General features: G+C 65.7%; 2 protein-coding genes across 2 annotated transcripts; both read right to left on the bottom strand.

Moving 5' to 3' along the window:
* Nucleotides 1-9585: 9585 nt before the first annotated feature.
* Nucleotides 9586-11812, bottom strand: LOC137455595 (myristoylated alanine-rich C-kinase substrate-like). The gene is made up of 3 exons (XM_068166570.1): nt 11680-11812; nt 11007-11444; nt 9586-10889 (listed from the first exon to the last, which is right to left on the bottom strand). Exons 1-3 carry the CDS (start codon nt 11810-11812, stop codon nt 10189-10191), a joined length of 1272 nt encoding a protein of 423 aa, XP_068022671.1. The 3' UTR covers nt 9586-10188.
* GFOD2 (Gfo/Idh/MocA-like oxidoreductase domain containing 2) lies at nt 11439-19904 on the bottom strand. Its single transcript, XM_068166617.1, has 3 exons — nt 19547-19904; nt 14262-14575; nt 11439-13503 (listed from the first exon to the last, which is right to left on the bottom strand). The coding sequence occupies exons 2-3, from the start codon at nt 14512-14514 to the stop codon at nt 12605-12607; spliced, it is 1152 nt and encodes a 383-aa protein (XP_068022718.1). The 5' UTR covers nt 14515-14575; nt 19547-19904; the 3' UTR covers nt 11439-12604.
* Between the last annotated feature and the right edge of the window lie 2943 nt (nt 19905-22847).

Genomic DNA, 22847 nt, shown 5'->3' with positions numbered 1-22847 from the left:
GCCTTCCAGAGGCTGCAGGAAAGCTGGGGAGGGACTTTGGAGGGGGTGAGGGAGGGACAGGACTGGGGGGGATGGAGCCAAAGGAGAAGTGGGGAGCTGGAGATTGGCTGTGAGGAAGAAGTTCTTCCCCAGGCTGGAGGTGGCTGTGAGCAGCCTGCTGTGGTGTGAGGTGTCCCTGCCCATGGCAGGGGCTTGGAGTTGGCTGAGCCTGGAGCTCCCTTCCAGCCCTGACAGAGACACCTTCAGCCTGGCTGCAAACACCTCCAGACATCAGCAGGAGGCTTCCACCACCTCCCTGGGCAGCCTGGGCCAGGCTCTCACCACCCTCCTGCCCAACAACTTCTTCCTCACAGCCAATCTCCAGCTCCCCATTGCTCCTTTGGCTCCATCCCCCCCAGTCCTGTCCCTCCCTCACCCCCTCCAAAGTCCCTCCCCAGCTTTCCTGCAGCTCCAGCCCTCTGCTCAGCCTCCTGGCCCTGCTCTGGACACCTTCCAGCCCCTCCAGAGCCTTCCTGGCACAGAGGCTCCAGAGCTGGGCACAAAGCTCTGGGTGAGGTCTCAGCAGAGTGGAGCAGAGAGGCAGAATCCCCTCCCTGGCCCTGCTGGCCACACTTCTGCTGCTGCAGCCCTGGGTGGTGTTGGGTGTGATGGGCACAGGGTCACCCACACCCAGCCCCCAAGGTAGAGCTGCTGTGAGGAGTGGCAGGACAGGAGTGCCACCCCTCAGTGCTGTGCCCTGTGCCTGCTGCAGTGGTCCCAGGATGGGCAAAGCGTCCTGCTGGACGCTGAGCTGTACGAGGAGGAGGTGAGGGAGATGCAGAAGCTGCTCCCGGACCTGGCAGGGCTGGGCTGTGCCGCCGAGCTGCAGGGCTGGCTGCTGGCCAACGGCTTCCAGCTGGAGGGGACAAGGTAAGGTCGGAAGCCCCCTGCAGGATGGGCTGGGCTCACCTGGAGCAGCTGGGCACAGCTGACAGCAATCGCCCCCTCCAGCCAGCATGAGCAATCCCCACCCCGGGCAACAGGGAGCAATCCCGCCCTGGGCAGCAGCAGTGTGAGGAGCAGCTGCCAGCATGGCCTGGGGATGCTCCTGCAAGGGAGACTGGGAGGGAGGGATGAGAGAGAGAGGGAGGGATGAGAGAGAGAGGGAGGGATGAGAGAGAGAGGGAGGGATGAGGGAGAGAGGGAGGGATGAGAGAGAGGGAGGGATGAGGGAGGGATGAGAGGGAGGGAGGAATGGATGAGGGAGGGAGGGGTGAAGGATGAGGGAAGTAGGGAGTGATCAGGGATGAGGGAAGGAGGGATGCAGGAGGGAGACAGGGATGAGAGAGGGAGGGAGAGATGAGAGAGGGAGAGATGAGAGAGGGAGGGAGGGATGAGTGTGGGGGAGAGGAAAGGAGGAGTGTGGGAGTGAGGGAGGGAGGGATGAGAGAGGGAGGGAGGGATGAGAGAGGGAGGGATGAGAGAGGGAGGGAGAGATGAGGGAGGGAGGGATGAGGGAGGGAGGGAGGGATGAGAGAGGGAGGGATGAGGGAGGGAGGGAGGGATGAGGGAGGGAGGGATGAGGGAGGGAGGGAGGGATGAGAGAGGGAGGGATGAGGGAGGGAGGGAGGGATGAGGGAGGGAGGGAGGGATGAGGGAGGGAGGGAGGGATGAGGGAGGGAGGGAGGGATGAGGGAGGGAGGGAGGGATGAGAGAGGGAGGAAGGGATGAGGGAGGGAGGGAGGGATGAGGGAGGGAGGGAGAGATGAGAGAGGGAGGGAGGGATGAGAGAAGGAGGGAGGGATGAGAGAAGGAGGGAGGGATGAGTGCGGGAGGGATGAGTGCGGGGGAGAGGAAAGAAGTGTGGGAGTGAGGGAGGGATGACAGAGGGAGGGACGGGTGAGGGAGGGAGGAATGTGAGGGAGAGGAAAGGAGGAGTGTGGGAGAGAGGGAGGGGGGAAGGGAGGAGTGTGGGCTGAAGGATGTTGTGCCCAGGCTTCGTTCCCCGCGGGTTCGGCTCCGCTGAGCTCAGTCCTCAGTTTAGTCCCTTCCAGTTCCGGAGGAGTGGGGAGGGAGGTGCCCAGAGTGCTGTGAGGCTCAGGCTGGAAGGGGCAACGCAGGAGCCTGGAGCCCCCCATCAGCCCCAGCCAGTGCCCCCCAGCCACTGCCCAGCCCTGCCTGGGTGCCTGGCCGGCATGGCCGAGGCAGAAGCAGCGAGGTGCCAGCAAGCCCCCGAGGTGCCAGCAAACCCCCGAGGTGCCAGCAAGCCCCAGGCACAGCTGTGGCACAGGATGGGCACAGAGAAAGGCTCAGCTCCTGCGCCGGGGCAGGGAGCACCCTCGGAGAGGCTCCGCGGGGCTGCAGCTCCCCCCGCAGGCAGCCCCGGAGCCGGCGCTGCCCTGCAGCCGCTCTCTGCCCCGCAGTGTCACCTCCCCAGCGCTCCTGTTCCAGCGGCCTGGCTTCCTGAGGGCCCCTCCCGCTGCTGCGGGGCCGGCTGCCCCCCCAGGCCCTGCTGGCCCCGCTGCCAAGAGGAGGAAGAAGGAGAAGAAGCAGCAGCAGAAGAAGAAGAGGAGGAGAAAGGCAGAGCTGGGTGAGCACAGCCGCGGCTGCAGCTGCCCCAGCTGGGTGAGGAAGTGGCTGGAGGCTGAGCCCAGAGAGTGGTGGTGAATGGTGCCACAGCCAGCTGGCAGCCAGGCACCAGTGCTGTGCCCCAGGGAGCAGTGCTGGGCCCCAGCCTGATCAATATCCTCATTGATGATCTGGAGGAGGGGATGGAGTCCAGCAGCAGTGAGTTTGCAGCTGACAGCAAGCTGGGGGCAGGAGTTGAGCTGTGAGAGGGGAGGAGAGCTCTGCAGAGGGACCTTGCCAGGCTGGGCAGATGGGCAGAGGCCAAGGGCAGGAGATTGAACACATCCAAGTGCCAGGGGCTGCACTTTGGCCACAGCAACCCCAGGCAGTGCTACAGGCTGGGGGCAGAGTGGCTGAGAGCAGCCAGGCAGAGAGGGAGCTGGGGGGGCTGGTCGATGGTAGGCTGAACATGAGCCTGCAGTGTGCCCAGGCAGCCAGGAGGGCCAATGGCATCCTGGCCTGCAGCAGGAGCAGGGAGCTCATCCTGCCCTGTGCTCAGCACTGCTCAGGCCACCCCTTGAGTCCTGTGTCCAGCTCTGGGCTCCTCAGGTTAGGAAAGAGGTTGAGCTGCTGGAAGGTGTCCAGAGAAGGGCAACAAAGCTGGGGAGGGGTCTGGGGCACAGCCCTGTGAGGAGAGGCTGAGGGAGCTGGGGTTGCTTAGCCTGCAGAAGAGGAGGCTCAGGGGAGACCTTCTTGCTCTCTGCAACTCCCTGCAGGGAGGTTGGAGCCAGGTGGGGGTTGGGCTCTTCTCCCAGGCAGCCAGCACCAGAACAAGAGGACACAGTCTCAAGCTGTGCCAGGGGAGGTTCAGGCTGGAGGGGAGGAAAAAGTTCTTCCCAGAGAGAGAGATTGGCCCTGGGGATGTGCTGCCCAGGGAGGTGGTGGAGTCCCCATCCCTGGGGGTGCTCAGAAAAGGCTTGGCTGAGGCCCTTGGTGCCATGGTTGAGTTGATCAGATGGTGCTGGGGGAGAATTTGGGCTGGATGAGCTCTGAGGTCTCTTCCAACCTGGTTCATTCTGTTCTATCCTATCCTATCCCATCCTATCCCACCCTACCCTACCCTACCCTATCCTATCCTATCCTATCCTATCCTATCCCATTCCATTCTCCTCTGCTCTGTTCTGATGCTGCATCCCCAGCACAAGAGGGCAGTCCCCAGCCCTTGTCCTTCCCTCAGCCACCCCCAGGGGCTGGGTGATGCCAGGGGCTCTGCCTCTGCTGGACTTGCACCTCCCCTCCAGCCCTGGCTTGCCTGTGGGACATGGCCATGGGTCAGAGATCAGGGAGAGCAGTTGGGGTTGGAAGGGACCTCCAAGCTCCTCCAGTGCCAACCCCTTGCAGGCAGCAGGGATCCCTTCTGCTGCATCAGGCTGCTTGAAGACCTCCAGGGATGGAGCCTCAAGCACCTCCCTGGGCAACCTGTGCCAGTGTCTCCCCACCCTCACTGACCAGAATGTCTTCCTGGCCCACCCTCCTCACCCCCACCCCCTCCCCTCAGGGAGGTGTGAAGGTTTGGGGGGGGTTGTGTCTAAAGAGGACCCTAGAGGGACAAAACCAGGCTGGGAACTGGGGGTGGGGGGATGTTTGGGGGGCTCCAGGGGGGTCTGGTGCTGTTCAATATCTTCATCAATGCCACTGGTGAGGGGACAGACAGACAGAGGCTGCTCAGCAAGTCTGCTGATGACACCAAACCTCTGCTTCACAGCTGGTTGGGGCTGTCAGTGGCAGCCCAGGGGCAAGCTCTTCACCCAGGGGGGAGCTTTATATCCCCCCTGCTGCTCAGGGCTCAGTTGTCCTCCTCTCTCCAGCTGCATTTAGCTGGGGCCAGCTCCCTGTGGGCTCCTTCCAGCTGGGCCTGGGCTGCAGCTGGGCTCAGCTGCTCCTTGCCTGTGCCTGGCAGGGCTGCCACAGGCTGGTTTGGCTCTGCAGGGAACCTTCAGAGGGGAGAGGATCTCTGAAGGTCTCTTGGCCAGCTGCAGGTGAGGCAGCAGTGTGCCCAGGTGGCCAACACCATCCTGGCTTTGCAGCAGCAGCAGTGTGAGCACAGCAGGCTGGGAGGCTTGGCTGGGACAGCTGCAGGCTGGGAGGCCATTCAGAGCCTTGGGGAGGCTGAGAGCTGGGCAGGGAGGAAGCTGCTGAGGCTGAAGCAGGAGGAGAGCAGAGTCCTGCAGCTGGGCAGGAAGAGCAAAGTGCAGCAGCAGAGGCTGGGAGGGGATCTGCTGGAGAGCAGCCCCCAGGAGAAGGAGCTGGCAGTGCTGCTGGGCAGCAAGGGCTGCAGGGCACAGCAATGAGCCCTGGGGGCCAGGAAGGCCAAGGGGGTCCTGGGGGGCACTCAGCAGAGTGTGGCCAGCAGGGCCAGGGAGCTTCTCCTCCCCCTCTGCTCTGCCCTGCCCTGGGGAGGCCACAGCTGGAAGACTGCCTCCAGCTTTGGGCTCCTCAGCTCCAGAGGGACAGGGATCTGCTGCAGAGAGGCCAAGGGAGGGCTCCAAGGCTGCTGAAGGGACTGCAGCACTGCCTGGGCAGGAGAGGCTGAGAGCCCTGGGGGGGTGCAGTGTGCAGAGGAGAAGGCTGAGAGGGATCTGAGCAATGTCTCTCCAGAGCTGAGGGCTGGGGGGCAGGAAGGGAGGCACAGGGACAGCCTCTGCTCACTGTGCCCTGGGGTAGGCCAAGGGGCAAGGGCTGGAAACTGCAGCCCAGGAGCTTCCAGCTCAGCAGGAGGAAGAACTTCTTGGCTGGGAGGCTGCCAGAGGCCTGGAGCAGGCTGCCCAGAGAGGTTGTGGAGTCTCCTGCTCTGGAGCCTGTGCAGCCCTGCCTGGATGTGTTCCTGTGCCCCTGGGCTGGGCTCTGTGCTCCTGCTCTGGCAGGGGGCTTGGACTTGGTGATCTTTGAAGGTCCCTTCCTGCCCCTCACCTCCTGGGAGCCTGGGATCTCCACTCTCAGTCTCCCCTGGCCTTGCTCCCCCTGGCCAGGCTCAGCCCAAGGGTGTCAGGCTCCTCTGGCAGCCCTGCTGGCAGGGTCCAAGCCCTTCCTCTCCTGGCAGGGCTGCAGCAGCCCCTGAGGCACAGCAGAGGCTCAGTGCTGCTCCCCCTGCCGCCCCCAGGCCCCCGGCCCCGCCGCCGCCCCTTGTACCAGTACATCAACTACGACAGGATGGACTCCTCCTCCTCCTCAGCAGCAGAGGAGGAAGGCCCTCAGCTAACCCAGCCCAGCCAGGAGCCTGCAGGCCTGGGCTGTGCAGCTGCCCCCTGGCTGAACGGTGAGCTCCACCAAAGGGCAGCCAGGAACAGCTGTGGGTGGGGGAGGGCTGAGGGGGGCTGGGGGCTGCTGAGCCTGGGGCAGAGCAGCCTGAGGGGGAGCTGATCAGTGCTGATCAATACTCACGGGGTGGGGGGCAGGAGGGTGCCCAGTGAGAGGACAAGGGGCAGTGGGCACAGGGTGGACCACCAGAAGCTCATCTGAACACGAGGAGGAACTGCAGGGTGGCAGAGCCCTGGAGCAGGCTGCCCAGGGGGGTGCTGGAGTCTCCATCCCAGCTGGATGTGACCCCCTGGGGCCTGCCCTCATGGACCCTGCCTTGGTCTCCCTTCCAAGCCCAATCATTCTGGGCTGCTGGGTAGTTTATCCAGCTCCTCTGCTCCCCAGGCCTTGTCCTGCCAGAGCCCTGCTGGGCCCCACAGCTCCTCCCCCAGGGAGGGAGGCTCTGCTCTGGCAGGTTTGGTCACCTTCTCCTCTCCCTCCTGCCCTGGCTCCAGGCTTGCAGAGCAGTGGCTTGGAGCTCTCTGGGTCAGCATTTGCAGCAGCTCTGCAGCCAGCTCCCAGCCCCTGCCATGGCTGCAGGAGTGCAAAGGGATGGAGCAGAGGAGGGGGAGCTCAGCACCCTCCTGCTCACCTCCAGAGAACCATGGAGTGGGTTTGGGTTGGGAGGGACCTCAGAGCTCAGCCAGCTCCAACCCCCTGCCATGCCCAGGGACCCCTCCCCCCAGCCCCAGGCTGCTCAAGGCCTCATCCAGCCTGGTCCTGAGCACCTCCAGGCAGGAGGCAGCCACAGCCTCCCTGGGCAGCCTGTGCCAGGCTCTCCCCAGCCTCACTGCCAACCATTCCTTCCTCCTCTCCACTCTCAGTCTCCTCTCTCCCAGCTCCAAGCCATTCTCCCTGCTCCTGCCACTGCCAGCCCTTGGCCAAAGCTCTCCTGGAGCCTCCTTGAGGCTGCTCCTGAGGTCTCCCTGGAGCCCTCTCTTCCTCCTCTCCACTCTCAGTCTCCTCTCTCCCAGCTCCAAGCCATTCTCCCTGCTCCTGGCACCCCCAGCCCTTACCCAGAGTCCCTCCCCAGCTCTCCTGGAGCCCCTTCAGGCCCTGGCAGGCTGCTCTGAGGTCTCCCTGGAGCCTTCTCCTCTCCAGGCTGCACAGCCCCAGCTCTCCCAGCCTGTGCCCCCCCGGGGAGGTTGTGCAGCCCTCTGCCCAGCTCCATGGCCCTGTGCCTCGGGAGGTGCCTGGGCCCTTGATGCCTCCTCCCTCTCCCAGGTGCCCAGGCTGGCTGCCCTGCAGGGATGCCAGGGACAGGAGCAGGAGATGGAATGCTGCAGCTGAACATCAACCTCATGCTGCAGCAGGCAGCTCGGGCGCTGCCAGTGTTCTTCCCACAGCACAGATGAAGGCAGCAGGCAGCTTTCTGCCTGCCCCCCCGGGGGTGCCCCCCACCCCCTGCCCCAGCCAGCCAGCTGGGGGCCTCAGGGTTGGCTGCTCTCCTCCTCCTGCTGCAGAGAAGCTGCTCTGCCTGGCACTGCCCCCAGCTGCCCCTGCCCAACAGCCCTGGCACTGCCCCCAGGTCCCCCTGCCCAATACACCTGGCACTGCCCCCAGCTCCCCCTGCCCAACAGCCCTGGCACTGCCCCCAGCTCCCCCTGCCCAATACACCTGGCACTGCCCCCAGCTCCCCCTGCCCAACAGCCCTGGCACTGCCCCCAGCTGCCCCCTGCCCAACAGCCCTGCCACTGCCCCCAGCTCCCCCTGCCCAATACACCTGGCACTGCCCCCAGCTCCCCCCTGCCCAATACACCTGGCACTGCCCCCAGCTCCCTCTGCCCAACAGCCCTGGCACTGCCCCCAGCTCCCTCTGCCCAACAGCCCTGGCACTGCCCCCAGCTGCCCCCTGCCCAATAGCCCTTGCACTGCCCCCAGCTCCCCCTGCCCAACAGCCCTGGCACTGCCCCCAGCTCCCCCTACCCAATACACCTGGCACTGCCCCCAGCTTGTGTCTGCTGTCACAGAACCCCAGAGCTGGCAGGGCTGGAAGGGAGCTCCAGGCTCAGCCAGCTCCAAGCCCCTGCCATGGGCAGGGACACCTCACCCCACAGCAGCTTGCTCACAGCCACCTCCAGCCTGGCTGCAAACACCTCCAGGCATCAGCAGGAGGCTTCCACCACCTCCCTGGGCAGCCTGGGCCAGGCTCTCACCACCCTCCTGCCCAACAACTTCTTCCTCACAGCCAATCTCCAGCTCCCCACTGCTCCTTTGGCTCCATCCCCCCCAGTCCTGTCCCTCCCTCACCCCCTCCAAAGTCCCTCCCCAGCTTTCCTGCAGCCCCCTGCAGCCCCTAGAAGGCCACCAGAAGGTCTCCCTGGAACCTTCTCTTTGCAGCCATGCTGCTGGTGAGGAGCTGGAGGTGCCAAGGAGGGTCACAGGCTGTGGGGGAAGGGCAGGTCCTGCCTGAGCAACCTGAGCTCCTTCCATGCCCAGGGCACTGCCTGCTGGCTGTGGGGCAGGCTGTGGATGTGGTCTGCCTGGACTGCAGCAAGGCCTTTGCCACCATCCCCCCCAGCAAGCTCCTGGCCAAGCTGTCAGCCCCTGGCTGGGACAGCAGCACTCTGAGCTGGGTGAGGAAGTGGCTGGAGGCTGAGCCCAGAGAGTGAATGGTGCCACAGCCAGCTGGCAGCCAGGCACCAGTGCTGTGCCCCAGGGAGCAGTGCTGGGCCCCAGCCTGATCAATATCCTCATTGATGATCTGGAGGAGGGGATGGAGTCCAGCAGCAGTGAGTTTGCAGCTGACAGCAAGCTGGGGGCAGGAGTTGAGCTGTGAGAGGGGAGGAGAGCTCTGCAGAGGGACCTTGCCAGGCTGGGCAGATGGGCAGAGGCCAAGGGCAGGAGATTGAACACAGCCAAGTGCCAGGGGCTGCACTTTGGCCACAGCAACCCCAGGCAGAGCTCCAGGCTGGGGGCAGAGTGGCTGAGAGCAGCCAGGCAGAGAGCGAGCTGGGGGGAGTGCTGCAGAGCAGCTGAACAGGAGGCAGCAGTGTGCCCAGGGGGCCAAGAAGGCCAAGGGCATCCTGGCCTGCAGCAGGAGCAGTGTGGCCAGCAGGAGCAGGGAGCTCATCCTGCCCTGTGCTCAGCACTGCTCAGGCCACCCCTTGAGTCCTGTGTCCAGCTCTGGGCTCCTCAGGTTAGGAAAGAGGTTGAGCTGCTGGAAGGTGTCCAGAGAAGGGCAACAAAGCTGGGGAGGGGTCTGGGGCACAGCCCTGTGAGGAGAGGCTGAGGGAGCTGGGGTTGCTTAGCCTGCAGAAGAGGAGGCTCAGGGGAGACCTTCTTGCTCTCTGCAACTCCCTGCAGGGAGGTTGGAGCCAGGTGGGGGTTGGGCTCTTCTCCCAGGCAGCCAGCCCCAGAACAAGAGGACACAGTCTCAAGCTGTGCCAGGGGAGGTTCAGGCTGGAGGGGAGGAGAAAGTTCTTCCCAGAGAGAGTTGTTGGCCCTTGGGATGTGCTGCCCAGGGAGGTGGTGGAGTCCCCACCCCTGGAGGTGTTCAGGAGGGGATTGGATGTGGCACTTGGTGCCATGGTCTGGTCATGAGGTCTGTGGTGCCAGCTTGGACTCGATGATCCTTGAGGTCTCTTCCAGCCTTGGTGATTCTGTGATGCTGTGTGATACCTGCAGGGAGCAGGGAGGCTTCCTGCTGGCCCCAGACCCCAGAGCTGCTCCTGCACAGCCTCAACCAACCACCACTTTTTATTTGTGTAGAAAACCAGCGAGCTCTCAGGAGGGAGCAGCTTGTGGCACAGGCAGGCTGCAGGTTAAAGCACATAAATAGGGTTAGAGGTCAGGGGGAAAGACAGTAAAAACCAAACCAAACCAAACCAGAGCAGAGCAGCTTTCAAGTACACCAAAGACATGGAGGTACAACTCTCCCTGCCTCACAGCTTCCAGCCAGCAGCTGCCAAGAGCTCCCTGCCCTGGACACAAGCTGCAGGAAGCCCAGGGGGCTGCTCTGCAGTGCCTGGGGGGAGAGGCAGACAGCCCCAGGGCAGCTCAGGCCCTGCTGCCTCGGTGTGGTGTGACAGAAGGGCTGCAGGAGCTGGCCCATGGCTCCTGCCCTGCAGCTCCAGGCCCCTGGCAGGTCAGTGCTGGGCAAAGGGATCAGCCATGGCCCTGTGGGGACCTGCTGACCCTGAAGACACTGCTCAGCTGCACTGGAGAGGAGGAGGTGGCCCCACAGGCACAGCAGCACCAGGCAGTGAGCACAGAGCTCAGGGGAAGGGGCAGGAGGAGCAACAGCTACAACAGGACAGAACAGGACAACCATCCCAGAGATCCTCAAGGTTTCCCTGCCAGCAGAGAACAAAACCCTACCTCCAAGGGCATGGGAAGAGCTTTGTCCCAGGCAGGGAGCCCAAAGCCTGAGCCTTGCCTTACAAACTCGATCCCATTCCTTCCACTGCTTGTGCCCCAGGAGCTCAGAGCCCCTCCCCGAGCTCCCCTCCATGGCCCTGGCTGCTCCCTGGGCTCCACTGCACAGCCCTGGCTCCTCCCTGGGCTCCACTGCACAGCCCTGGCTCCTCCCTGGGCTCCCCTCCACATCCCTGGCTCCTCCCTGGGCTCCCCTGCACATCCCTGGCTGCTCCCTGGGCTCCCCTGCACATCCCTGGCTGCTCCCTGAGCTCCCCTGCACAGCCCTGGCTCCTCTCTGAGCTCCCCTGCACGGCTCTGGCTCCTCTCTGAGCTCCCCTCCAGGGCACTTGGGTGCTCCTTGAGCTGCCCTGCACAGCCCTGGCTCCTCCCCGAGCTCCCCTGCACATCCCTGGCTGCTCCCTGAGCTCCCCTGCACAGCCCTGGCTCCTTCCTGAGCTCCCCTCCTGCTGCCCCACTGGCAGGGCTCTGTCTCACTGGCAGGGCTGCTGCCCCACTGGCGGGGCTCTTTCCCACTGGCAGGGCTGCTGTCCCACTGGCAGGGCTCTTTCCCACTGGCAGGGCTGCTGTCCCACTGGCAGGGCTCTTTCCCACTGGCAGGGCTCTGTCTCACTGGCAGGGCTGTCTCACTGGCAGGGCTCTGCCCCACTGGCAGGGCTCTGTCCCATTGGCAGGGCTCTATCCCACTGGCAGGGCTGCTGTCCCACTGGCAGGGCTGCTGTCTCACTGGCAGGGCTCTGCCCCACTGGCAGGGCTCTGCCCCACTGGCAGGGCTCTATCCCACTGGCAGGGCTCTTTCCCACTGGCAGGGCTGCTGTCCCACTGGCAGGGCTCTTTCCCACTGGCAGGGCTCTGTCTCACTGGCAGGGCTCTATCCCACTGGCAGGGCTCTTTCCCACTGGCAGGGCTCTTTCCCACTGGCAGGGCTCTATCCCACTGGCAGGGCTCTTTCCCACTGGCAGGGCTCTTTCCCACTGGCAGGGCTCTGTCCCATTGGCAGGGCTCTATCCCACTGGCAGGGCTGCTGTCCCACTGGCAGGGCTGCTGTCTCACTGGCAGGGCTCTGCCCCACTGGCAGGGCTCTATCCCACTGGCAGGGCTCTTTCCCACTGGCAGGGCTGCTGTCCCACTGGCAGGGCTCTTTCCCACTGGCAGGGCTCTGTCTCACTGGCAGGGCTCTATCCCACTGGCAGGGCTCTTTCCCACTGGCAGGGCTCTTTCCCACTGGCAGGGCTCTGTCCCATTGGCAGGGCTCTATCCCACTGGCAGGGCTGCTGTCCCACTGGCAGGGCTGCTGTCTCACTGGCAGGGCTCTGCCCCACTGGCAGGGCTCTGCCCCACTGGCAGGGCTCTATCCCACTGGCAGGGCTCTTTCCCACTGGCAGGGCTCTTTCCCACTGGCAGGGCTCTGTCTCACTGGCAGGGCTCTATCCCACTGGCAGGGCTCTTTCCCACTGGCAGGGCTCTGTCTCACTGGCAGGGCTCTATCCCACTGGCAGGGCTCTTTCCCACTGGCAGGGCTCTGTCCCATTGGCAGGGCTCTATCCCACTGGCAGGGCTGCTGTCCCACTGGCAGGGCTGCTGTCTCACTGGCAGGGCTCTGCCCCACTGGCAGGGCTCTGCCCCACTGGCAGGGCTCTATCCCACTGGCAGGGCTCTTTCCCACTGGCAGGGCTGCTGTCCCACTGGCAGGGCTCTGTCTCATTGGCAGGGCTGCTGTCTCACTGGCAGGGCTCTGTCTCATTGGCAGGGCTGCTGTCTCACTGGCAGGGCTCTGTCTCACTGGCAGGGCTCCGTCCCACTGGCAGGGCTGCTGCCCCACTGGCAGGGCTCTGTCTCACTGGCAGGGCTCTGTCTCACTGGCAGGGCTGCTGCCCCACTGGCAGGGCTCCGTCCCACTGGCAGGGCTCTGTCTCACTGGCAGGGCTGCTGCCCCACTGGCAGGGCTGCTGCCCCACTGGCAGGGCTCTGTCCCACTGGCAGGGCTCCGTCCCACTGGCAGGGCTCTGTCCCACTGGCAGGGCTCTGTCCCACTGGCAGGGCTGCTGCCCCAGGCTTCCCTTCAGCTGCTCCAAGTGCAGAGGGCCATTCAAGCTTTCCCAGCAGTCTCCAAGTCAAACCCTCGGCGTTTGCAGCCACAGCAGCAGCTGCAGCTCCTTCCCAGCCCCTCCCCAGAGCAGCTCCTGGCAGGACAGGAGACGTTTCCCACCTTCAACCCCCCCAAGCCCAGGCAGCTGTGGGCTCCTTCAGCTCGGCCTCTGCACAGCTTGCAGAGGGAAGGGAGCCAGAGGTGCCCCGGGCTGGAGCCACAGCAGGAAGGCTCTCAGAGGTTGTTTCTCTGCAGGGCCTCGCAGAGGTTTTGGTTGGCATCTGGCTCCTCGGTCATCACCTGCACAGCCTCCCACTCCCCCGACCTGCTGGACTTCTTGATGGCCTCCACCACGCTCTGCATGTAGAGGCCATCCTCGAAGGAGGCCGCCATGGCGACCGGCTGGCGGTCCCAGGCGCGGCGGTCGCCCTGCTCCTGGAAGGAGCGCCGCAGGGCCTGCACCATGTACGCCATGCCCTTGAGGTACAGCAGCGGCACCTCCTTGAAGCCCTCCTCCGGCAGCCCCTGCTGGACGGTCAGGGGGTCGGCGAAGAGCAGCTCCTCCCGCGGGGCGGAGTTCTGCTGGCCGTAGAGGTCGGTGCCGCGGGCCACCAGGCGGCCGGCCGAGCCCACCACCATCACCTCGTGGAGGAAGGAGCCGGGCATGTTGAAGTTGAGGGTGACGGTGCAGCACACCCCCTCCCCCATCAGCATCTGGAAGAAGCAGAAGTCGTCGCTGGTGACGTGGCGGATGCCGCCGATGGCCGCCGTCTGCTTGACGAAGGTCTTGAGCAGGCCGTGCACCTTCTCGGCTCGCCGGCCCACCAGGTGGGTGAGGAGGTCGATGATGTAGGTGCCCACGGTGTGCAGGCCGCCGCCGCCCATCAGCTCGTCGCAGAGCCAGCTGTAGGTGGCGCTGAGCAGGCTGGCGCCGCAGACGCGGGCGTCGCACACCAGCACCGCGCCCACGTAGCCGGCGGCGATCAGCTGCCGCATGCGGACGAAGGCCGGCAGGAAGCGCAGGGCGTTGCCCACGATGCTCATCAGCTGCGGGTAGTAGCGGGCGGCCCGCACCATCCGCAGCGCGTCGGCAGAGCTGGCCGCCTTCTCGCACACCACGTTCTTGCCGATCCCTGCGGCCGGGGGCAGAGGAGCGCCGGGGGTTGGGAAGAGCCCTGCCCGAGGGCACCGCCGGACCGCGCCTCCCTCACCTGCTTCACCGCCACCCCCAACCCCACCCCGCGCCTCCCTCACTGCCACCCCACACCTCCCTGACCTCCCTCACCACCACCCCGTGCCTCCCCCACCGTCACCCCACGCCTCCCTCACCTCCCTCACCGCTCCCCGTGCCTCCCTCACCGCCACCCTGCACCTCCCCCACCGCCCCCCCGCGTCTCCCCCCCCGCCCCACACCTCCCTGACCTCCCCCCCACACCTCCCTCACCTCTCCCCCGCACCTCCACCACCACCACCCCGCGCCTCCCTCACCGCCCCCTGCGCCTCCAGAGAAGGCTGAGAGGGATCTGAGCAATGTCTCTCCAGACCTAAGGGCTGGGGGGCAGGAAGGGAGGCACAGGGACAGCCTCTGCTCACTGTGCCCTGGGGGAGCACAAGAGGCAAGGGCTGGAAACTGCAGCCCAGGAGCTTCCAGCTCAGCAGGAGGAAGAACTTCTTGGCTGGGAGGCTGCCAGAGGCCTGGAGCAGGCTGCCCAGAGAGGTTGTGGAGTCTCCTGCTCTGGAGCCTGTGCAGCCCTGCCCGGATGTGTTCCTGTGCTGGGTGCTGTGCTCCTGCTCTGGGACGCGCTCTGTGGAGCCTCCTTCCGGCCCCAGGCACCCAGCCAGGCCGGCAGGGAGGCGCAGGAGCGGCAGGAGCCAGAGGGGAGGGCGGTACCTAGAGCCTTCATGGCGATCTGGCGGGTGAGGGGCGGCGGGATGCTGATGCAGACCAAGTCGACCTCCTGGCGCAGCAGCAGCTCGTCGGTGCGGCTGGTGTGGAAGGCGATGTCCAGCTCCTCCGCCAGCTGCTTGGCCTCCTCCTCGGTCTTGCCCCACAGGGCCTCAACGGAGAAGCCTTCCGCCCGCAGCAGGGGCACCAGGAGCCGGGCGGTGCCGCCGGTGCCGAACACCCCCACCCCGGGCAGCATCTTCCCTCCGCCGCAGCCTCAGCGGCTGCCGCCCGGCGCCCGGCTCCGCGGCTGGCCGCGCCTAGGGCAGGGCACAGGCAGCTCAGGGCCCGGCAGAGGCACAGCGCCCACACAGCCTGCAGGACACCCCTGCAGCCACCCAGCCTGGGACTGACCCTCCCAGCCCTTGGCACCGACCCTCCCAGCCCCTGGCACCCTGTGGGCATCACAGGTGGGGGGCACACAGCCACCCAGCCTGGGACTGACCCTCCCAGCCCCTGGCACCCTGTGGGCATCACAGGTGGGGGGCACAGAACCAACCAGCCTGGGACTGACCCTCCCAGCCCCTGGCATTGACCCTCCCAGCCCCTGGCACCCTGTGGGGAGGCACAGCGCTCACACAGCCTGCAGAACATGCAGGACACCCCCACCCAGCCACCCAGCTTGGGACTGACCCTCCCAGCCCCTGGCACCCTGTGGGCATCACAGGTGGGGGGGCACAGAACCAACCAGGTTGCAAGAGACCGCCTGTGCTGGAGCCTGTGGCCCTGCTCTGGCAGTGGGGGTTGGACCCAATGATGTCTGGAGGTCCCTCCCACCCCCTGACACCCTCTGATCTGTGACCATCACATGTGGGGGGGCACAGAATCAACCAGCCTGGGAGAGACCTCCAGGATCATCCAGTCCAAGCCATCACCCATCCCTAACTAATCAACCAGCCAAAGGGCCTCCTCCAGGCTTGTCTCACACACCTCCAGGGATGCTGACCCCACCACAGCATCACAGTATCACCAAGGTTGGAAGAGACCTCGAGGATCACTGAGTCCAAGCTGGCACCACAGACCCAAGACCAGACCATGGCACCAAGTGCCACATCCGATCCCCTCTTGAACACCTCCAGGGATGGGGACTCCACCACCTCCCTGGGCAGCACATCCCAATGATGAATGACTCTCTCAGTGAAGAACGCTCTCCTCACCTCGAGTCTAAACCTCCCCTGGCACAGCTTGAGACTGTGTCCTCTTGTTCTGGGGCTGGGTGCCTGGGAGAAGAGCCCAACCCCCTCCTGGCTCCAACCTCCCTGCAGGGAGTTGCAGAGAGCAAGAAGGTCTCCCCTGAGCCTCCTCTTCTCCAGGCTAAGCAACCCCAGCTCCCTCAGCCTCTCCTCACAGGGCTGTGCCCCAGACCCCTCCCCAGCTTTGTTGCCCTTCTCTGGACACCTTCCAGCAGCTCAACCTCTTTCCTAACCTCAGGAGCCCAGAGCTGGACACAGGACTCAAGGGGTGGCCTGAGCAGTGCTGAGCACAGGGCAGGATGAGCTCCCTGCTCCTGCTGGCCACACTGCTCCTGCTGCAGGCCAGGATGCCCTTGGCCTTCTTGGCCCCCTGGGCACACTGATGCCTCCTGTTCAGCCAGCTGTCAATCAGCACCCCCAGGTCCCTCTCTGTTTGGCAGCTCTCAGCCACTCTGCCCCCAGCCTGTAGCTCTGCCTGGGGTTGCTGTGGCCAAAGTGCAGCCCCTGGCACTTGGCTGTGTTCAATCTCCTGCCCTTGGCCTCTGCCCATCTGCCCAGCCTGGCAAGGTCCCTCTGCAGAGCCCTTCTGCCCTCTCACTGACCAACCTCTGCTCCCAGCTTGCTGTCAGCTGCAAACTTGCTGATGACTGACTCCATGTCCTCCTCCAGATCATCAATGAGGATATTGATCAGGCTGGGGCCCAGCACTGCTCCCTGGGGCACACCACTGGTGCCTGGCTGCCAGCTGGCTGTGGCACCATTCACCACCACTCTCTGGGCTCAGCCTCCAGCCACTTCCTCACCCAGCTCAGAGTGCTGCTGTCCCAGCCAGGGGCTGACAGCTTGGCCAGGAGCTTGCTGGGGGGGATGGTGGCAAAGGCCTTGCTGCAGTCCAGGCAGACCACATCCACAGCCTGCCCCACAGCCCCCAGGCAGTGCCCTGGGCATGGAAGGAGCTCAGGTTGCTCAGACAGGACCTGCCCTTCCTAACTCCATGCTGGCTGGGCCTGAGCCCTTGGCCATCCTTCAGGTGTGCAGTGATTGCCCCCAGGATAATCTGCTCCATCACTTTCCCTGGCACTGAGCCCAGGCTGCCAGGCCTGGAGTTTCCAGGTTCCTCCCTCCAACCCTTCCTGTGGATGGGGACCACCTCCCTGGGCAGCCCATTCCCATGGGCAATCTCTCTCTCTTCCTAGCCTTCAGCAGCCCTTCACTGAGGCTGTGCTGCCACCCAGTGAGACCTGGGCAAAGGGGAACCTCATGGAGTTCAACCAGAGCAAGTGCAGGGTCCTGCCCCCAAGGAGGAACAACCCCCTGCAGCAGCACAGCTGAGGGGAGGAAACCTGCTGCAGAGGAGCTCCACAGAGAAGGCCCTGGGAGGGCTGGGACAGCAATGTGCCCTGGTGGGCAGGAAGGCCAAGAGTACACTTGGGTGCACTAAGAGTGTCCAGCAAGTCCAGGGAGGTTCTCCTCTCATTCCACTCTGCCCTTGGATAGGCCACATCTGGAGGATTGTGTCCAGTTCTGGGCTCCCCAGCTTCAGAGAGACAGGGAACTGCTGGAGAGTCCAGCAGAGGGGTGAGGATGATGAAGGGCCTGGAGCATCTCTGCTGTGAAAGAGAGTCTGAGAGCCCTGGGGCTGTTTAGCCTGGGGAGGAGAAGGGCTGAGAGGGATCTGCTCCATGCAGGGTGGCTGTCAGAAGGAGGCAGCCAGGCTCTTTGCAGCCATCTCCAGAGACAGGACAAGGGGCAGAGGGTGTGAGCTCAAGCACAGGGAATTCCATCTCAACAGGAGGTGTTTGGTGTGAGGCTGCTGGAGCCCCGGGGCAGGCTGCCCAGAGAGGTGCTGGAGTCTCCTTCCCTGGAGGCATTCAAACCCCACCTGGCTGTGTTCCTGTGGGACCTGCCTCAGGTGAGCCTGCTCTGGCAAGGAGCTGGACCTGACCTCTGGAGGTCCCTCCCAAGCCCTCACATCCTGTGGTTCTGTGAACCACAGTGGAGCACAGCTGGAGGTCACACCTCAGGGCTGCAGCCACCTCTCATCCAGCCCCCTGGAACACCTCCACCCAGTATCACAGGATCCTAGCATCAGTCAGGGCTGGAAGGGACCACAAGGATCAGCCCGTGCCAACCCCCCTGCCATGGGCAGGGACACCCCACACTACATCAGGCTGCCCAGAGCCTCAGCCAGCCTGGCCTTAAACACCTCCAGGGACAGGGCCCCAACCACCTCCCTGGACAACCCATTCCAGGGCCTCACCACTCTCATGGGGAAGAACTTCCTCCTCACCTCCAGCCTCAATCTCCCCACCTCCAGCTTCATTCCATTCCCCCTACTCCTATCACTGCCTGAGATCCTGAGCAGTCCCTCCCCAGCCTTCCTGTAGGCCCCCTTCAGATACTGGAAGGCCACAATGAGGTCACCTCAGAGCCTTCTCTTCTCCAGACTGAACAGCCCCAACTCCTTCAGTCTGTCCTCACAGGAGAGGTGCTCCAGCCCTCTGCTCATCCTCCTGGCCCTGCTCTGGACACCTTCCAGCACCTCCACATCCCTCTTGCAATAGGGGCTCCAGAACTGGAGGCAGGACTCCAGCTGGGGTCTCCCCAGAGCTGAGCAGAGGGGGAGAATCACCTCCCTTGCCCTGCTGGCCACACTTCTCCTGCTGCAGCCCAGGCTCTGGTTGGCTTTCTGGGCTGCAAGTGCACACTGAGAGCTCCTGGTGAGCTTCTCCTCCCCCAGCACCCCCAAGGCTCTCTCCTCAGGGCTGCTTGCCAGCCAGTCCCTGCCCAGCCTGCATTTGTGCCTGGGGTTGCCTCCACCCAGCTGCAGGACCCTGCCCTTGCTCTTGTTGAACCTCCTGAGGCTGGCTTGTGCCCACCTCTCCAGCCTGCCCAGCTCCCTCTGGATGGATCCTTCCCTGAAGGGACAAGGGTCCACAGGCTTCACCCTGCTGGGTCCAAGGGGCTGACCACCTCCTTTGCTGAAGCTTCTCTTAGCCCAGTGCCAGCAGGTTGCGTGACCCAAAGCCTCCAGCGAGCTCCCACCACGCCTCCAGAGCCGGCAGGCACAGGGCTGCGCCCGTCCCGCTGCGGGTGCGCCGCAGCCAGCGCCCCGCGCCCGGCACAGCGCCCCGCGCCCGGCACAGCGCCCCCCGCAGGCGAGGCAGCCCCGGAGCCAGGCCAGGGGCCGGGGCGGCTGGGGAGGCACCCTCGGGCCAGCGCCTGGCACGGCCACAGCGCCACACAGCTGCCTGCCGGGCGGCCCCGAGGGCTCGGCCAGCTCCCCTTTGTGGCACCGGCCCGGGCCGCCCACAGCCTCGCCGGCCGCACCCATCCTCATCCTCATCCTCATCCTCTCCTCACCGGGCCGCATCCATCCTCATCCTCATCCTCATCCTCTCCTCTCCTCACCGGGCCGCACCCATCCTCATCCTCATCCTCTCCTCTCCGTCTTCTTCACGGGGCCGGACCCCTCCTCTTCCTCTCCCTCTCCTCTTCCTCTCCTCTTCCTCTCCCTCTCCTCTCCTCACTGGACTGGACCCATCCTCATCCTCTCCCCCTCCTCACCGGGCCGGACTCATCCTCTCCCTCTCCTCTCCTTCTCTTCTCCCTCTCTTCACTGGGCCAGGCCCATCCTCTTCCTCTTTCTCTCCCTCTCGCTCTCCTCTTCCTCTCCCTCTCCTCTCTCACTGGACTGGAACCATCCTCATCCTCTCCCTCTCCTCACCGGGCCGGACTCATCCTCTCCCTCTCCTCTCCTTCTCTTCTCCCTCTCTTCACTGGGCCGGGCCCATCCTCTTCCTCTTCCTCTTTCTCTCCCTCTCCTTCTCCTCTTCCTCTTTCTCTCTTTCTCCTCTTCCTCTCCCTCTCCCTCTCCTCTCCTCGCCGGACCAGGCAAGCCCCCCCCCCCCATCACACCCGAGGGGCAATGCCCCCCCAGAGGCAAGTCCCGCCCCAGCCGCGCCCGCCCCAGCGTCCCCGGCCAGGCCGTCGCAGCCAAGCGGCCCCGGGCCGGGGGCTACCCCGAGCCGCCCTTACCTGCCGCCGCACGGCGCAGGGGGAGGCCGCCGCCGCCGCCGCCCCACCTCGACTCGGTCCCCGCGCATCCTGCCGCCGGGCGCGCTCCCGCGGCGGTCGCTCGCTGCCGTTTGCGGCGACGCCCTGCCCGGCCCGGCCCGGCCCGCGCAGGCGCCACAGCCGAGCTCCTCTGCCGGGCAGCGGCTCCGCAAATGGCGGCTCCCGGGGGCGGCTTCCTCGCCGCTCGCAAGACGCCCAATCCCGCGGCGGGACGGGGCAGGGGAGGCGGGCCTTCGGCTGACGGACAGCACCCGCAGCCAGTAGCAGGTCGGCGCGGCGCTTCGTCATCTCCCTCTGAGCTCCCCTACAGCGTCCCTTAGCGGGGAATGCTGCGGTCGTGCCGTGCGGCCCCCGCTGCGCTCCCCGCCTCGTCCCCGCTGCGCCCCCCGGCGCGTCCCCGCTGCGCCGCCCACCTCGTCCCCGCTCGCTGCCCGCCTCGTCCCCGCTCGCTGCCCGCCTCGTCCCCGCTCGCTGCCCGCCTCGTCCCCGCTCCGCTCCCCGCCTCGTCCCCGCTGCGCTCCCCTCCTCGTCCCCGCTGCGCTCCCCGCCTCGTCCCCGCTGCGCTGCCCGGCGCGTCCCCGCTGCGCTCCTCGCCTCGTCCCCGTTGCGCCCCTCGCCTCGTCCCCGCTGCGCTCCCCGCCTCGTCCCCGCTGCGCTCCTCAGCGCGTCCCCGCTGCGCTCCCCGCCTCGTCCCCGCTGCGCTCCTCAGCGCGTCCCCGCTGCGCTCCCCGCCTCGTCCCCGCTGCGCTCCCCACCTCGTCCCCGCTGCGCTACCCGGCGCATCTCCGCTGCGCTCCTCAGTGCGTCCCCGCTGCACTCCCCGCCTCGTCCCTGCTGCGCTCCCCGCCTCGTCCCCGCTGCGCTCCTCGGCGCGTCCCCGCTGCGCTGTCCGCCTCGTCCCCGCTGCGCTCCTCGGCGCGTCCCCGCTGCGCTGTCCGCCTCGTCCCCGCTGCGCTCCCCGCCTCGTCCCCGCTGTGCTCCCCGCCTCGTCCCCGCTGTGCTCCCTGCCTCGTCCCCGCTGCGCTCCCCGCCTCGTCCCCGCTGCGCTCCCCGCCTCGTCCCCGCTGCGCCCCTCGGCGCGTCCCCGCTGCGCTCCCCGCCTCGTCCCCGCTGCGCCCCTCGCCTCGTCCCCGCTGCGCCCCTCGCCTCGTCCCCGCTGCGCTCCTCGCCTCGTCCCCGCTGCGCTCCCCTCCTCGTCCCCGCTTCGCCCCTCGCCTCGTCCCCGCTGCGCCCCTCGCCTCGTCCCCGCTGCGCTCCTCGCCTCGTCCCCGCTGCGCTCCCCTCCTCGTCCCCGCTTCGCCCCTCGCCTCGTCCCCGCTGCGCTCCTCGCCTCGTCCCCGCTGCGCTCCCCTCCTCGTCCCCGCTTCGCCCCTCGCCTCGTCCCCGCTGCGCCCCTCGGCGCGTCCCCGCTGCGCTCCCCGCCTCGTCCCCGCTGCGCTCCCCGCCGCGTCCCTGCCGCGCTCCCCGTCTGCCCTGTCCTGAGGTGCCCAGCAACGCACCCAGCCCTCCCGCGGCGGCCCCGCCACTGGCAGGCCCTCCCCGTCCTTGCCCCGCTCTGCCCCAGGCAGCCCAGGACACACACCCCCCTGCCCCGGGCTTCTCCGCAGCTCCTGTCCTCATCTGCCCAGGGAAGGCGGCAGTGACATTTCCCGGGGGTGCCCTTTCAGCTCAGGGCATCCTGCCTCCCGCTGCCCGAGGAGGTCCCAAGGAGGCAGGCTGAGGCCAGGATGCTGTTTGGCAACCAAAGCTGCACTTTGGGAGAGACTGGGGGAGTGCTGGGTAGCGCCACACCCCCAGAAGAGCCCCTGTACAGCTGCCGAGTTCCATCTTGGGCCAGCTCTTCTCCTCCACTGCTCCTCATCCTCTCCCAGCACAGCACAGGAGGCTCCAGAGGAACTTCTCAGTGACCTCAGAGATCCTTCCAGCACTGCAAGGCCACCAGAAGGTCTCCCTGGAGCCTTCTCCTCTGCATGCTGCCCAAGCCAAACTTTCTCAGCCTGGCCTCACAGCAGAGCCCTTCCAGCCCTGCCAGCACTGCTGTGGCCTCCTCTGGCCCTGCTCCAGCAGGTCCCTGTCTGTGCTGAGGGCTCCAGAGCTGCCCCAGCACTGCAGGGGAGGTCTCAGCAGAGCACAGCAGAGGGGCAGAATCCCCTCCTTGCCCCTGTTGCCCACACTGCTGGGGCACAGCCCAGGGCATGGCTGGGGCAGCACTTGGTGCCAGCTCACAGTATCACAGTATCACAGTCTGACCAAGGTTGGAAGAGACCTCAAAGATCATCAAGTCCAAGCTGGCACCACAGACCTCATGACCAGACCATGGCACCAAGTGCCACATCCAATCCCCTCTTGGACACCTCCAGGGATGGGGAATCCACCACCTCCCTGGGCAGCACATCCCCAGGGCCAACAACTCTCTCTGCGAAGAACTTTCTCCTCCCCTCCAGCCTGAACCTCCCCTGGCACAGCTTGAGACTGTGTCCTCTTGTTCTGGGGCTGGCTGCCTGGGAGAAGAGCCCAACCCCCACCTGGCTCCAACCTCCCTGCAGGGAGTTGCAGAGAGCAAGAAGGTCTCCCCTGAGCCTCCTCTTCCCCAGGCTAAGCAACCCCAGCTCCCTCAGCCTCTCCTCACAGGGCTGTGCCCCAGACCCCTCCCCAGCTTTCTTGCCCTTCTCTGGACACCTTCCAGCAGCTCAACCTCTTTCCTAACCTCAGGAGCCCAGAGCTGGACACAGGACTCAAGGGGTGGCCTGAGCAGTGCTGAGCACAGGGCAGGATGAGCTCCCTGCTCCTGCTGGCCACACTGCTCCTGCTGCAGGCCAGGATGCCCTTGGCCTTCTTGGCCCCCTGGGCACACTGCTGCCTCCTGTTCCAGCAGCTGTCAATCATCACCCCCAGCTCCCTCTCTCTTTGGCAGCTCTCAGCCACTCTGCCCCCAGCCTGTAGCTCTGCCTGGGGTTGCTGTGGCCAAAGTGCAGCCCCTGGCACTTGGATGTGTTCAATCTCCTGCCCTTGGCCTCTGCCCATCTGCCCAGCCTGGCAAGGTCCCTCTGCAGAGCTCTCCTCCCCTCTCACAGCTCAACTCCTGCCCCCAGCTTGCTGTCAGCTGCAAACTCACTGCTGCTGGACTCCATCCCCTCCTCCAGATCATCAATGAGGATATTGATCAGGCTGGGGCCCAGCACTGCTCCCTGGGGCACACCACTGGTGCCTGGCTGCCAGCTGGCTGTGGCACCATTCACCACCACTCTCTGGGCTCAGCCTC

Source organism: Melanerpes formicivorus, unplaced genomic scaffold (genome assembly GCF_026170545.1).
Source record: "Melanerpes formicivorus ecotype bairdi unplaced genomic scaffold, bMelFor1.0.p_v2 SCAF_102, whole genome shotgun sequence".
NCBI classification, from domain to species: domain Eukaryota; kingdom Metazoa; phylum Chordata; class Aves; order Piciformes; family Picidae; genus Melanerpes; species Melanerpes formicivorus.
The sequence above is the reverse complement of the archived record's forward strand: the minus strand, read 5'-3'. Positions and strand labels throughout refer to the sequence as shown.

Bases quoted from the DNA above. Each gene is read 5' to 3' on its own strand.
- LOC137455595 (XM_068166570.1), bottom strand. From the start codon at position 11,812: ATGGGACAGAGCCCTGCCAGTGGGAAAGAGCCCTGCCAGTGGGATAGA. The intron at 11,445-11,679 runs GTGGGAAAGAGC...CCTGCCAGTGAG, and splicing joins AGTGAGACAGAGCCCTGCCA to ACAGAGCCCTGCCAGTGGGA. The intron at 10,890-11,006 runs GAGACAGCAGCC...CCTGCCAGTGAG, and splicing joins TGGGGCAGAGCCCTGCCAGT to ACAGAGCCCTGCCAGTGGGA.
- GFOD2 (XM_068166617.1), bottom strand. From the start codon at position 14,514: ATGCTGCCCGGGGTGGGGGTGTTCGGCACCGGCGGCACCGCCCGGCTC. The intron at 13,504-14,261 runs GTACCGCCCTCC...CCCCGGCCGCAG, and splicing joins GATCGCCATGAAGGCTCTAG to GGATCGGCAAGAACGTGGTG.